The sequence below is a fragment of the Lingula anatina genome, chromosome 10 (genome assembly GCF_051362555.1).
Source record: "Lingula anatina isolate TDL-2025a chromosome 10, LinAna3.0, whole genome shotgun sequence".
In the NCBI taxonomy this organism is placed as follows: domain Eukaryota; kingdom Metazoa; phylum Brachiopoda; class Lingulata; order Lingulida; family Lingulidae; genus Lingula; species Lingula anatina.
In genome coordinates, this window is record NC_141776.1 from 14,296,257 (window position 1) to 14,311,954 (window position 15,698).

The 15,698-nt window shown below is 38.4% G+C and overlaps 1 protein-coding gene and 2 long non-coding RNA genes across 6 annotated transcripts; 1 reads left to right on the forward strand and 2 right to left on the reverse strand.

The window, feature by feature from the left end:
- Positions 1-309: 309 nt before the first annotated feature.
- On the reverse strand, positions 310-1,657 carry LOC106163373 (uncharacterized). The gene is made up of 2 exons (XR_015331279.1): positions 1,522-1,657; positions 310-1,220 (listed from the first exon to the last, which is right to left on the reverse strand). It is a non-coding gene; the product is annotated as an uncharacterized LOC106163373 (long non-coding RNA).
- Positions 1,658-2,270: 613 nt separating this feature from the next.
- On the reverse strand, positions 2,271-3,400 carry LOC147759647 (uncharacterized). The gene is made up of 2 exons (XR_015331471.1): positions 3,288-3,400; positions 2,271-2,934 (listed from the first exon to the last, which is right to left on the reverse strand). It is a non-coding gene; the product is annotated as an uncharacterized LOC147759647 (long non-coding RNA).
- A 1,141-nt stretch (positions 3,401-4,541) lies between these two features.
- On the forward strand, positions 4,542-15,694 carry LOC106163407 (uncharacterized). 4 transcript variants are annotated; one of them, XM_086997336.1, is made up of 13 exons: positions 4,542-4,733; positions 5,630-5,762; positions 6,840-7,270; positions 7,772-7,931; positions 8,185-8,396; positions 9,025-9,193; positions 9,589-9,681; positions 10,019-10,256; positions 10,717-10,844; positions 11,157-11,275; positions 11,641-11,766; positions 13,491-13,885; positions 14,335-15,694. In XM_086997336.1, exons 2-13 carry the CDS (start codon positions 5,696-5,698, stop codon positions 14,615-14,617), a joined length of 2,421 nt encoding a protein of 806 aa, XP_086853462.1. In that variant the 5' UTR covers positions 4,542-4,733; positions 5,630-5,695; the 3' UTR covers positions 14,618-15,694. The 4 variants fall into 4 exon arrangements, with proteins under 4 accessions (XP_086853462.1, XP_013396435.3, XP_023931703.2 ...); XM_013540981.3 differs by having other exon boundaries at positions 5,695-5,762; XM_024075935.2 differs by having other exon boundaries at positions 4,726-4,859; positions 5,695-5,762.
- The last annotated feature ends 4 nt before the right edge of the window (positions 15,695-15,698 follow it).

Genomic DNA, 15,698 nt, shown 5'->3' on the forward strand with positions numbered 1-15,698 from the left:
CAGGTGCAACAAATAGACCAGTAACGAGTTTTATTATCGTCATAACATTAATCTAGAACACGCGAAAAAATACAGTTTGCTTATGCCTGCAGTAGCCATACATTGCAAATGCTGCACAATTCGTTTTGTTATCCGATGTTTTTTAAATAAACTGAAGATGACAAACAAATCTTAAGACGATTGGTAGGCTCATTGATGTCAGAACCTCTCTTTCATGTAAATAACCGTGCCTTGACAACGAGGTTGCGTACATGTATAAGAGAATATAGAGTAAACTGCCACAAAGAAGAAACAGACGAACCCTACATGCAGAAGCCAGCTTCCATGTTGAAACATTTTTTCTTTATTACTGTAATGTTCTTGAAAGAGCGATCTTTTCTAACACTTTCTAAGAAAGACAGTCTGGTATTTATGATTTTTATCAACGTTAAATGTTTTATGTATAAACGCTGAATTTATTGTGGCCTTACGAGAGTTTACATGTAGGAAGGAATATAAAAGCTTGGAACATCAAATATAGATAGTTGTATTGTCTATGCCCTAATCGCGGATCCCGCTGGCCAATCTAAATGTTTGCATAGCAAATATACTAATACAGATCACTATTAGGCTCAAATTACGTAAATACAATCCAAACTTCTAACCAATACAATAAAGTACATGCTCTACAAATTGTATAAAATTCCCCATGGTTTTTCCAGAGTAATTTCATAAGTGGCTGCAGTCATGTTCGTAGCACTGTTGACTTAAGCATTTCTATATGGTGCTAGGTAAACCTACATCCACCTGTCTCTGTCGTTATCCTAAGCCGTAGTGGGAGCTATCTTATGGGTCTATATCACATGTACTATATTTTTTTGTTAAATCCAACACATTAATTATCGCCGGAAGCCGCGACCAGGTCCGCCTACTGGTCCAGGGGGATTGGGGCCTCTTCCAGGTCCGCCTACTGGTCCAGGGGGATTGGGGCCTCTTCCAGGTCCGCCTACTGGTCCAGGGGGGTTGGGTCCCCTTCCAGGTCCGCCTATTGGTCCAGGGGGGTTGGGTCCCCTTCCAGGTCCGCCAATTGGTCCCGGGGGATTGGGGCCTCTTCCAGGTCCGCCCACTGGTCCCGGGGGATTGGGGCCTCTTCCAGGTCCGCCAATTGGTCCGGGAGGGTTTGCCCGTCTCATGACTGTAGCGTTTCTAACTTCAAATTGGTTATCCGTTCAAACAGTTATCTGTTTCAAATATGAATAATGTACACAAACTATTCAATAAAACTCGTAAAATGATATGTTGATTTCACAAGAGTTCAGCGTCTTAAAACTATATAAATATTTCATTTTTTTCTCTCAGGTTCGTAAGTAATCTTTTCATTTTCAAAATATGAAAAATACATAGTCAAAACTGATATACCGGACTTGAAAGACCAATGTCAAATCATCTCATTGAATCAAAATTAAGCAATTAAAATACATGTACAGTGTATATGAACAGCATCTATTTTTTATGACATTTGTAAGATAAAGCCCGACTCACCAGTATTAGGAGACCAGTCACCGCCTAAAGTTTGATGTTCTGTCGCTAAGAACACTGTAGCTGTCCTTTAAATACGACATTAAACTAAGGCGGGGAGGTCAAAATCTAGGACGATCAATTGCGGACGTTTATTAGTTACCTGTACAGAGAGAACTTGGATAAGCGCACTTTAAAAATCGATGTCGAGCTAATTCTGGAGAATACATATTATCAGAAATGCAAACAATTCCAGTGAGAAAAGGAGAAATGTACACAATGGTAAAAAGCAAATACAATAGTCAAGTGCGTGGGTTGCATGGGCGTCCGCAGAAATTTTTCCAGTGAGGGGGGGGTCAAATTCATTGAAGGGGGAGATAACAATTGGCTGGGTACCCGCAATAAAATACAGTTCCAAAATTCCAGGGGGGCTCAAGTGACCCCATTGACCCCCCCCCCCCCCCTTCTGCAGACGCCCATGGTGTGTTGGGCTGATCGATAGGTACAGTGTGGCCTCACTGTGGTTTACCTGGTGTATTTGTATCTGCAGTTCGGCCGGGTGTATATCACAGTAATGTAAAGAAATGTGCAGGAAAAGGATTATTACATGTGTATGAACATTAAGCCGTACTCACAGCAGGCAAAGTACAACTAGTATCGGTAGGATGTGACCGCACTAATTATAAGGTCACGTTGAGGAAAAAGCTCGTATACAGATTATTCATTTAACTAGTAGGATTGGCTAGAAACTCAAATCACTTAATCAAAAGAATACTAGAGAAGTACCATAAAGTCCTGTATTATTTTATTGAGACTGATGAATATTTGTGGTAATACATGTACATGTATGGGATGCAGGAGACAAAAAGTTAATTGATTTGTCAGAGAAAAATATGCTGCGCCTCTGGGAGATTCGTTAAGTATGAGATTTGCGTAAAATATCTCACACTATGTTGCCTTAAGTTATTTGATTATATCTTAAAGTGACGTGTACACGAGAGTTAACACTGCTTGTTTGCAACTAGGATAGATGTCGCACACCTTCTTCCATCCTTCTGTCAGAGTTCCATCTGCCCCACTTCATTTTCATACAAATTGCCTGTTCAAATTTTACCTTTGAATGCGACCCTAGTTTAAACTTCTGTGCTACGTTTATGAATAACAGGTGACAGTGCTAGCGCGACATGAACTGTCTCCGTGGGCCTGGGGGGTTGGGTCCTCTCCCAGGTCCGCCAATTGGTCCAGGGGGGTTGGGTCCTCTCCCAGGTCCGCCAATTGGTCCAGGGGGGTTGGGTCCTTTTCCAGGTCCGCCGATTGGACCAGGGGGGTTGGGTCCTCTCCCAGGTCCGCCAATTGGTCCAGGGGGATTGGGGCCTCTTCCAGGTCCGCCTATTGGCCCGGGAGGGTTTGCACGTCTCATGACTGTAGCGTTTTAACCTCAAAATGGACACAGTTATCCGTTTAAATACAAAACAAATTCTCCCCTTTTGTAGCTGTTAACAAAACTATTCAATAAAAGTCGTAAAATGAAACAATGATTCAAGGGTTCAACGGCAAAAAATTGCATTCAATTTTCATATCATATCTCAGGTTTGGAACTTATCTCTTTTTATTTCAAAATTTGAAAGATTGCGTAGTCGAAATCGATCTATAGGCCTTGTAACCCCTCCCCTAAATCACCTTTATGAAATCTCATCGTATCTCTAAAATTTAAAATAAAGACATATAAAGTACATGCATCTGCTCTGAATTTCTTTCTTATGACATTTGTAAGATATAGCCCGACTTACCAATATTAAGAGACCAGGCACAGCCTAAAGTTTGATGTTCTATCGCTAAGCACGCTGTAACTGTCCTTAATACGTTACTGAACTAAGGCAAGGGGATCAAAATCTAGGACGATCAATAGAGGCCGTTTATTATATAATATAGAGAGAACTTGGTGTTGGATAAATAGCACACTTAAGAAATCGATGTCGAGGCAATTCTGCCGAATACATTTCAAAAATGCAAACAATTCCCATGCTTTAAGGAGAAATGTATGCAGTGGGATGACAAGCAAATACAATGGTCACCTGCGTGGGCTGGGTTGTATATTAACATGTCTACTGTATATGTACATGTGTCGCCTTACTGTGGTTTATTGGGTGTATCTGTATCTGTACTTCTGACGAGTCTATATCATAGTAATATAAAGAATGAACTTCTGTGCAAAAAAAGGATTAGTACGTGTATATTTTCTCACATACACATCAGGCATAGTACAGCGAGTATCGGTAGGATGTAACCGCAATAATTATAAAATCACGTTGGGAAAAAAGCTCGTATACAGATTATTTTAATTAAATTAAATTTAATTAATTAAAATTTAACTAGTACATTTGGCATGAAATTCAAATCGTTTTATGCGGCCCATACCTACATGTTCATTCATATCATCATGGTGTATAAAGGGGTTTTGTTTTTATATCCTCTTACTGAATTTTCCAATAGGACGTCCTTTATGAAATTTCACCCCTAATCCCATAGGGCCAATGTCATATAGGACAGGAACCCTTAGGGGAGCCCGATAAAATTTCTATAGAGTCTTTTAGGACTCATATACAGCATTAGAGAAGTCTTATGGTAGAGAGTCCTGTAGTATTTTATCGATTCTTATAAGACGACATTTAGGACATTTTCGTAACCAGTTTAAACTGTTATGCGTTTATAAATAACAGGTAACTGTGCTAGTGCGTTATGAACTGTCTCCGTGTTGTTCTGTAAAAGAAACATCCCCAAATTGTGTTCGGCTTTTGTCGTGAATCTCCGGCAGTGTCCCGATTCCCCGAGACGTACATGTAGTGCTATTAATTATGCATTGCCCAGGAGAGAAGTATTTGACTATAAACGTGTAGAACTATTATTAAAAATAGTAAGCGAATAAATAACTCAAAGGCTAAAGTTCTCTTCTTCTTATCTCGAAGCAGCATGAGAAATAAAACTATTACGCAGGTATTATCTTTAGTCTTAATGTCAACTTCGTTCTATTGCATATACCAATACAGGTGATATGCGTCGTTAAATTATGCCAGTGTTTTTATGGTCTGAACTGTGAGGTCGTTAATTCAGGCGCAGTGACGTAAAGACTTTGTCTGACCTAGATAACGCATTTAATACGACGTAAACAAGCTGAAGTACCTGGAAGCGACATTTTACAGTGGTACAGTGACAACACCAGCGATTCCCGGCATAAGGTGAGATGCCATTTTGAAGTTTTATTTTCAGATTGTCAGTGAGGCAACATAGAAACCATCAGGAGACCTTTATTTTGAATGGTTTCTGCGATTGACGCACGGTTACCGCTGAACATGGTATTGCAGGTACATGTACATGTATACCATAGAATTAATTGATAACAACATTCAAAATAAAAATCCAGGCATTTGACAAAGGTGAATCATATCTCGGTCAGTCGATATTTACTAAGCAAAATGTGCTGATAAGGATCAAGCCCTGCAAAACATGTACGTGTACCGGTGAAAGCAGACATGAGCTTTTTCCGCGGAAAGGCGGAATTTCGGGTTTTTTAATTCAATTCGGATGGTTCCTGAGATTCGTCAAGGTCAGGTGTTAGATCCCATGATAAATGTTCAGAGGGTTTTTTAAACCTAGGGTTATGTCTGTGGAAGTGACACTTACTTCCTGTTTGCAGTATCCATATTAGCATCTCTCTCTCTCTCTCTCTTTTTCTCTCTCTCATTCGTAATGCGTGTGTGCGTGCGTGCGTGTGTATGTGTGTGTTTGTGCATGTTCAGTAGACGCGAGGTAAAAGCAGGAAATGCATTAATGCCTATTCCAGTACCAGTAAAAACTGTCAATATTTTGTGAGGTAAAAGTTAGTGGTACAATGTAGTCATTTCGGACTTAGTATCATTCATTTTTTTTCTAGACTGTAAATATTTTAAAGACTGTAATATGTACATCTATATAGTTTAATTAAAAGTGTTTATGTGATACATGTATGCAGGGGTACACGTATGCTACATACAAGGTGCTGGCACTTCTACCGGCAGTACCCCAGTATACATACAGTGTATATCTTAAATGCAAGTTACTTGCATTTCTATGGCAGTTGATTTACATTTGATAGACTTAAAGACGTATTCGGGCGAACGACCATAACAAAGTGTCTTGTCTGTCATCCTTTCCTTCAAGCATGGACCTTGAAAAAGCGGACCCTGCTCTGATGAAAACAGAAGAAGAAGAAGAAGAAGAAAAAGAAGGTGAGCCTAAATCTAATATGTTATATCCACATAAGCAGAGATTATGTTTTTCGCTGCAGCTGGTGTGCAGACAGAATACTACAAAATGTGCTCAAAATCTGATAAAATTTCAGAGAATAGATTCTTATTTAGGTGATAAAAACTGATTTTAAACCGAATCCACGTATCAGTTTTTATTTAACTTAATTATTAATTTTTTGCTTCTTGGACCGCTTTATTATTATTATTATTATTATTATTATTATTATTATTATTATTATTATTATTATTTGCTAAGCACGTAAGACCGTCTTGTGTTGATTTGCAGTAGGGTGTAGTCATCATTTCCTTTAGCTTCTGTTAAATATGAACACAAAATGTACTATACCTGTACGAACGCTACCCGGATCTTAACAATGACACACGGGATTGCATTTTCACCAGGTATTTTAAAGGTGAACTGTCTAATGCTGCCCTGCAGCATATAATTTTCAAACCATTCTTGGTGTGCAATTACGTGTTTTATTCATACCTGTAGTACAGCTAGTCATATATTACCCATAACGATATAACGTGCATTATGTAAAATATTTCCCCATGGCATATTTGGACGAGATTCTCTCCTTACCTTTGTCAGTTACTAAGATCCTGATCATAGTGAGAGGCATACCATAGCGATATGCTCTGTATTCGTTCAATTTGAGAGATAAATTAACAACTTCATAGTTAAGTTAAGTTATCACGAGAAAGGGGTTAAGTTTGAGGATACCTCTTCCTGTATCGCAACTTGATTTTCACTAGGTATTCACAACACCTCTATGTCTCTGCTAACTTATCGCACCATTTATATGTCGATAAAATCTAATAAAAATATTGTGCTAATTAAAACGTGTTGCTGATTGGTAAAAATTAATTATGGTGCTTGTGGAAGATGCCTTTAGGGATAGCAATTGAATTGACACCGGTTTAAGTCTCATGGTGGTTAAGGCGGGCTTGAAAGCGTGTTAGAATCACTTTTAGGCGTTCTCATGTGTCTTAGTCTAAGAGCAATTACATGTACGATGAATTGATGGATGTTCCAAAATATACATTTTTCAGAAGTAGGAGACCACTCTGAACTTACTTCCCCGCTACCAGTTGTTCCACCACATGATGATAAAGAAAAGGATGAGTCCCAGCCTACGTCTGCTGTCACTTGCAATCCTGCAAATTCCATCGAGACAAAGTCAACAGAAGCGTCTCCTGAAGTGATATCTACTGATTCTACGACATCACCGGAGGTGACATCGTGTAACGACGTCGTGACCGACCCGCATGTGACTTCGACAGCTGCAGGGACGTCACATGACGAAGCCAAAACCGCTCCGGAAATGGCACCGAACCTGGACAACGAGAATTCACAGAAATCTCCCAGCTCTTCACCGACTTTCCAGGAAATACTGGATCAGAACCGAGACAGGTGCTTACTTGAGATGCAGCCCGACTCGGTATTGGAGGAATTGTTTCAAAAAGGAGATATTACTGCAGAGGTAAATTTGCTCAAACAGTGTGCGTGCCTGTGTGTGTGTGTGTGTGTGTGTGTAAAGGTGGGTTGAGGGAGAAGAAGGTTGCAGGTTCTACCTTTGCTATTGGTACCAGTGACAGTATTGTAGTTTTTTTGTGCTGGTGCCGTACCGTGTATCGTGTCGATCTATAGTACAACCGTGTTCTCTTTTTTATGACTACTAATATGCCAATATGTTTAAGTAGCTATGGCTGGAGGCATACCTTAGGCTTTTTCAAAGTAAAATTTCATTGAACCGTTATGTGTAATTTTGGAGTGATTTTTTTCATTCACTATCTACTATACTTAGTATTTGTTTTTTACGTTGTATTGTCCTTCTGGCATGTTTGTGTGAGAGATATAAATTAAATTAGTGAACCAAATCAACTCCCGATACAATGCGGAAAATAATATGCCAAGCGTTTTTTTTTTTTCTTCTTTTTTTTTTCTTTTTTCTCGCGGTGTTTTTCATCAATTTTTTGTTTAGGAATATGAAGAAATCTGTAGAGTACCGATGAGGGCGGACAGAAGTGCAAAGCTAATTGGATTCCTCAAGGAAAGTACTGTTGACACATTCCATTCGTTTTGTACATCACTCAGAAATACCGATCAGCTCATTTTGGCACAGGCTCTAGGAGCTATAGGGCGTATGTTTGTTTTTTCATTATTATTTCTTTTTCTGTTTCACTGTTTCGATTATCCAATGACCGTTCCAGAAATCTGAAACCAATTTGACTTTCGGTTTTTTATCAAACTAAACTTTTATTGCATATTGAAATTGCAAAATGCCATTACATATTGGTAAGGAATAAAATCTTAACTACAGTGAATCATTGTTTGTGAGCGCTGATGAATTAATCCTCCTTTTTATACTTTTTATTGAAAGTATTGTCATTATAGCTATACGGGTGAAGATAAAACTGACGTCCTCCGTAAAGCAGGAAGGGCTGAAGCTGATAGCTCTCGGCTTACTGAACGATAAAGCAAGAAACACCAATGTCCTCCGTTCCGGAACCTCTGAGGCCCGTTGTACGCATGTGCAAACGATAGACCTGGGGACCGTGATTTTGACTTGCCAGTGCCATGACATGAAGGCGTTGGAGGAGCTGAAGGTTAGCGATCACTGTAGTTAGCCAGTGTTGTGTTGACACGTAACACAATGCATCGATAATTGAATATCAAGTAGCAAACTGTAAAGAGACAACAACAAAAACACACACAGTGACACACACTTTAATCAGTCGTATTTTACAGCTCAATTTTCAGCTAGCATAAAATATTTGCTTAACCGAAAGATGTCATATTCTTAGTATGAAAAGAAGAGGAGTTTAAGTTTTAACTTAAAAATCTGAAAGAATATCTATGCATGTATACTGAATATATACACTAGAATTATAGTTTGTTTTAAAACTTCATACCTGACCTTCATACCCAAGCCAGCGTGTAGCGCAAATAATTACCGGGTAATTGGATATCCTCAATTACATTGAAATCGCAAACAGTTGTAATGCTTTTTCTTGTACACAAGCCATTTAATAGTGCTAAATATTGCAAAAATCCGTGTATTGAATACTCAATAGTTTCTACACATTAGCCCACAGAGTAGGGTTCAAAGGTGTTCCTACAGCTTATTCTAAAATTCTTTCTACTCCACTTCAAATCATTTAATCATCTTATTCTGGAACTGTCGCGTAAAATACTACACACTTTTTGTTTCATTTTTTAAAAATTCTATATTAGCTGATATATGAGGATGGATCCCTTACCCATATGTTTGAATCCTGGGCTGGATTGGACGAAGCCGGGGATGATCAAAGGAGGTATGCTGTAGGCGTGAAAGTTGACGTTCAAATCGACCCGAAAGAGTTTCATGATGTCGCTGAAGAACTGAAGATTTTGGAGGAAGCAGGTTGTTACTTTTACCGCTTATAGAATTAAAATGGAATAAAGAAGCTTCGTTTAAATAGGTTATACTGTAAGGATTTCAATTCACAGGATAAAGCTATGATGATTAAATGGCATACATTATTCTAACTTCTCCACCAATTAGCAGTTTGAGTAACCTAGATATTTTAAATGGTAGTGAACTGTTTTCATCAAGTTTGTATTCATAAGCAGTATCCCTTTTAATACAGATCAAGTCTTAAACTAAAGTAAACTCTTACTTCTTTTTAAAAACACACTGTGACGATTTTATAGAGTAGCTAGTAGTCCTGAGACTGTATATATATTATATATGTACTTTTTTGGCTTTATACAGTCTCATCACATCTACCAACATTTCAATCAATGTTGTGTTTCCAGAAATATATCGAGAACAACAAAAGGCGTTCATCTTGCGGCAAAGAGAGAAAAAAGCGGAAGAAAAAGCTGAATTGAATCAAAGAGCTTATGCAGGTAGAGAAGCCATTGTGTAATATAAGTTCACCCTCTTGGTTAAAAAGCAACTGAGAAATGAAGAAGACGACATATTATGGATACACTATATTGAAAGAGGGTTCCCTGGCGTAAATAATAACCCAACGTACAGACCAATCTAACTTCTATTCGAAAAGGTGTAATTTTTATATGCAGATGTCCGCTATTAATGCGTAAACGTGTAAAATCTTAGCTGGTCAGGATCAGGAAGAGATTATTTCCTTTCTTTCTTTCGAGGCAATTAAAGTTTATTAATGTTATTATTAATTTGTCTGTTTGGAAAATGATTCAGGTATTATATTATATTATATAACAGATGTTATTATCCAAATGGAAACCACGGACTTGTCCGAAGAAGCACTGAGAGAAATGTTCGCCCAAGCGGGCCCATTCATCGAATCCGACAACGAAAGCATAGATGGCGTGCTGGTCTTACCGGAAAACATCTTTGTGAATTCTGAAAGTTTGCTGCATTTGGCGGAGATTGAACTGACAGTGTTGGGGCTGCGATGGAGCTCAGTGACGCCTTTGGAAATAAAATCACAGCTACAGAGGTGAGGCTGGTTTTTTTTGTACATGTAATTTGTGATGCGTGATGTGTGATGTCAGAATGTATCCCCCCTGGTCTGAAAACTCACTGCTACCTGCTGCTGTAGGCGCTATCACTTTCGCTTTCCCTTTCTGTAACGAAAGCTGAAAAAAAAACATTCATGAAAGTACATGTCATCTGATTTGTTATCGCTCAGTAATAATTTTTAAAAAAAACAACTTAACTTTAACCCATGGATGCGTTGGTTGCCGCAAGGCGCACAAACTATAGGCCCTACTATTATTACAATAATTATTATACCCGTCAATGTGACTATAGGCCCTACTATTATTACAATAATTATTATACCCGTCAATGCGACTAGAACACCAAATGTTTTCTTAATTGTTAGATGCTCTATTTGTCAACAGTCACAAGCACGATTATTGAAATACGAATGGCATAATTGTGTTCGTTTCCTTTAGATTGATTGCCACAAAAGTCCTTCATAAAGAACCAAGTGACACAGAACTAGAAATTGTAACTCTGAATGTAAAGACATGCTGGGGATCCGAAGAGGCGTCCATCTTAAAAGACACAGCTGATCACAACTGTGAGTGGTGTCAAATGTTCAGTTCAAATTCATTAATGGTGGATTTGGGAAATGTAAAGCTCATCAACATGTTTTATGTCCTACCTGTTAAAATATATCAGTTAAGAGTTGAGTTTTTTTTTCTTTTTTTTTCAGTCTCGCACATTTGCAGCAATCAATTGAGCTAGAAACAATTAAGAATTTGGTAATATATATTGGTTTCAAAGAGGACCTTTTGTATTATCCACTTCGGTCAAATAGAAAGTAGTCATTTCAGCTCCTTTGCTGTAGCACTAAATGGAAAAAGAATAATTACTGTATTGAATATTTCAGCTGAAGATGCAGAGAATGTACGGATAAAGCTGCTGCGAATATTCCTACCGACGTTGACAGCATTTCTTCCATTGGAAGAGTTCGTTTATAAGATCAGAGTCCTCACATCAGCAGACAAGGTCAGAAAGTATTTTTTCAGGAATTTCATAACTAAAAATGGGTGATATCAAATTCCGAAATGATGTATTACCAATCTAAAAGATGCCGTCTACTTTTTTCCCAGTCAGGGAGCCACCCTATACCACTGACAAAGATAGAATTTAGTAGATATTCACAGATATTTGTCTTTGCATTTTTTTCTTTGTCCAACGAGAATGTTTTAACTTATTCGATGCCATCACTCAGTTGGCCGTCGGTACAGGGTAGTTCGGGATCTGAATAAAATTTCTCATTTCAATGAAAAAAAAAACGAAATACTTGTACACTGTTACATGTAGCTACATGTAATTCTACACCTATATATATTCCTTTTTTAATTCTCCAGGAGCACGTGCTGTTTCAGCAGCGCCGCAGCGGGAGGTCACATGCAGTGACAGCGCTGATGGAGACGCTCATCCTGCGGCCATGTTGGTACAAGGAATTTCTGCACACACTGGAACACATGGATACGGTAAGTGTTTGTTAATTGAGCCACACAAACGTGAACCAAAACCGGTTTAAATGAGAACTTTTTCACGATCTTTCGGTTTTTTATCTGCACAGGTACGTTTATGGACTTAAGTCCACGTACTGGGAGGGGGATATACATGTACATGTACACACACTGGACAAAAGAAGTGTCACCCCCTAACTCAGAGCAATAAAAGTAGGCAGATATTGGGTACTTATAATGCCTGGTCTACTTATAATTTGACTAATGAGTATAAAACTGCTATACCATGGAATTGTATTGTTGGTCTTGGACATGTACAGCAAATGTTATTCCTGTCTTCCTCCAATATGGCAAGATGCAGGTAATTATCTAACGGTTATAGGTGCAAGTTATTAACCTGAAGAGGCGGAATATAAGCAATGTCAGTATATCGATACAATTGAATTGTTTAGTCAGAACTGTGCAGAGGGTCTGGTCTCGGTATCGAAACACTTGATCAAGAGACAAATTGTCTCTGATGGGTCGTCCAAGAAAAACTACTGGCCGTGAAGACCGTCGACTGATTTTGATGTCCAGGTTGTCAAAGTTCGACACTGCTTGTCAGTTGACAACACAGTGGAAAATTTTCACACATAAGAATGTGTCTGTGAAAATTGCTAGGCGTCGGTTACATGCTCATAGAGTGTACAACAGGGTAGCAAGACTGAAACCTCTTATATCGTTACAAAACAGGCAACGTGGAGTTAACTAGGGTCAACAGGATCTGGAACTGGACAGTCCATGACAATTGGTCCTATATATTTTTTTCTGATGATTGTCGCTTTGGTCTGACCTCTGATGACAGTCGGGTACAATGCTGGCGAACTGCTGGTAAAGCATTTAAACCACATGCACTTAATGTTCGAACCCGGAGCAGCATATTCATCATGGTGTGGGGCTGCATCAGCATCCATGGCGTGGGCGAATTGATAGTGGTTGATGAAAACATGAATCACTAGAAATATATCGATGTTTTGGAGTCAGGCTTGCTACCATCTATTACTAACATGTTTGGTGACAGGAATTATCCATTTGTTCACCAGGATGACAATGTTCCTTGTCACAGGACCAGAGCAGTTGATGATTGGTTTGACCAACAGGACATTCGCAGGGTTATGTAGCTTGCCCAGAGTCCGGATGCAAACATAATAGAAAATGTGTGGAATTATATGTCAAAACTTTTTACAAATGCCCGTCTAACAAGCAGAGAAACTCTGTTATATTCAGTGTTTCATGCTTGGACCAGCATAAGCCCTGAACGCATCAGACAATTATACGAATCCTTGCTTCGTAGACTGGCACCTATTATTAGGTCACGTGGCTATGCCACTAAATACTAATTTTGGACTTGAAATTGCATATTTTGGTAGAATGTATATTTTGTTCTCATTTTGTGATTTTTTTGTGAAATTTGATGTTAATAAAATGATACCAGGAGCATAACATTCCACAGTCATTTATCTCCCCCATAGTACATGACACTTCTTTTGTCCAGTGTGTGTAGGAGGAAATTTATATTACACAGAGTGTCCCTTAAGTAAGTATCTACAAAGTCTTATAGGTCCCATAGAGTCCTTTTGCATTCCGGGAAATCGTAAGGGATTGGATTTCAGAAAATAGAATGATTATTCTTTTAAACTGTTTTATGGAAGAATATTATGTAGTTATCATAGACACTTATAACTGTCAATATTAACTTTCAGGATGACGGCAAGTTCATCTTGTCAGTGTTGGCAGGCTGCCAAAATATCCCAACTCAGTCCATGGTCAAATTTCTACAAAAGAGTGACGAGCTTTTGGAGGTAATGCGCATGGCCATGACCATGGGAGACGAGAATATTCTCAAGAAAGCCTACGAAGTTGTCCGCGAGGGGGCCAAGACAGCCCAGGGCCTATACCATGTACTGACTGGCGCTGCCCTCGGAGTCGGGGCTGGTTTTGTTGCGGCGGGTCTGACGGGAGCGTTTCACGGTGCCGTTGGTGGCCCGGTTGGAATGCTCATTGGGGGGACGCTGGGCGTTGCTGCTGGTGCATTCTACCATCTAGGAACGAGTGGGCTCTTTGGGTTTAGCGTTGGATCACTAGCCGGGTCATCCGCGTACGTAATATGATTATCCTTATAATTGTTCTTGTAAACCAATATAAACAACATTCTAAATACTAAACTATAGATCTTTATATGTGGATGGAGTGAGAATATATTTTCATCAATCATTTCTTTAAAGGCACCTCGATATATATGCGAGTGGAATTTTAACAAATATTAGTTTGCATTAGCACTCAGAATGTTAACAGAAAAAACCAACGGATATTTCTAAGTTGCAAAACTGTGTAATATACATTTTCTTAAGTTTCCGTCCTCCTTAAAATGAAAATAGTACTGAAAATATTATTCTTGAAAAATATTTTATTGGTCATTTCCAGGAAACAATTCTTTTTAATTTATGGTCCTGGTAAATCTGGGATATTAAAGACAGATAACAATGTGTGGTTCATTTAACAGCACTAGGAATATTGAAAACGGTATTATACTGACTTTCTTTTCAGACGCTCCGATTTCACTCAAATCTTCTGCAGAACGCAAGACAGCGGGTTCGACACGAAAAAATTCATGGAGCGTCGCACGAATCTTGCCAAACAAATTCAAAAACGACAGCACGAAAAACTAAAGAAAGAGTTCAAAATGATGCACCAAATGGCAAAAGACGGTGCCGTGGAGGAAGGCAAGGAGGAGTGCGAGACTGAACGAGAATCTCGAGAGGAAAACGAAACACAACCGGACACAGAAGAGAAGCCATTTTTGCAGAAATGGATGAAGTCATTTGATTAGATGTTGTTGTGAAATATAAACAAACACAGTTCATTTATATAATTGCTTTGGTCCACCACTGATATTTTATTTCGGCTAAAAGCATTTTTGCGGGATTACAACATACTTTGCCTCGTTTAAAATGTTTAATAATATGAAGGTCTTGAGCGATGAAACGCTTTATACGGTTTATATTTTGTTTTGTTCTTTTAAACAGTTCTTCGTTTTTATGGTTTATCTTTTCTGTTATATTTTCGTATTTTAAATTATTTCATTAATTGCCTTTTAAAGAATTTTTATTATATATTTGGATACAAGAAACTTGAGCAACTGAATGAATTTATATTGCGTTGCACACATTCCAAAACGTGAACGACTGTACATGTGCAATGTATTGTGGTGAAGGATTTAAGAGAATAACGCATATTATTATGTCAGAAAAATAAGAGGGAAAAAGGATTTAATGTATTATCCAAGAATATTGCCTTTTATTTTGTAACACACATACTAAATGTACGTGTATGTACCAGGAGTTAGGTTAGACAACTGCTTCACAGATTAAACCATATGTTGGAGATTATCTGTTATTGTAATATAAATTAAGTTAAGTATGGGTTTTGAAGTGCAACAATTTGTGATGTAAAAGAACTGTGATGTAAAGGAACTAAGATTCTGACAAAGAAAATAGTACTGTAATTGTACAACTGTGAAGTCCAGATAGGCGAGATACTCGGTTATTAAAATCTTGAATATCATTTATTCCATTGACAAGACAATTTGATGTGACAACAGCCCACAGCTGCAAGATTCACCATCTTCTTCGGGAGCTGTACACGCCACGTGAAACACTAATCAACAGAGAAGAGGCATATGTGAGTTCAGCCTCGACAGCAGAACACTTTGCGCGTTTCAAACCATATAGTGCTTTCAAAGCGAGGCTGTCAAGCTGGGTCAAGCTGTCAAGCTTTGAACAACGTTTTTCAGCTGTTGGTCCCGCTTTTCAGATCAGATTCTGTTCATATACAAACTGTATATATTTTACCCATGTGCTTGTTAAATGTTCATGTGCTTAATAAAATATATCCATCAGTTGCAAAACATC

Coding starts and splice junctions, on each gene's coding strand:
- LOC106163407 (XM_086997336.1), top strand. CDS start 5,696: ATGGACCTTGAAAAAGCGGACCCTGCTCTGATGAAAACAGAAGAAGAA. Junction 10,257..10,716: donor ATAAAATCACAGCTACAGAG/GTGAGGCTGGTT, acceptor CGTTTCCTTTAG/ATTGATTGCCACAAAAGTCC. Junction 10,845..11,156: donor AGACACAGCTGATCACAACT/GTGAGTGGTGTC, acceptor TGAATATTTCAG/CTGAAGATGCAGAGAATGTA.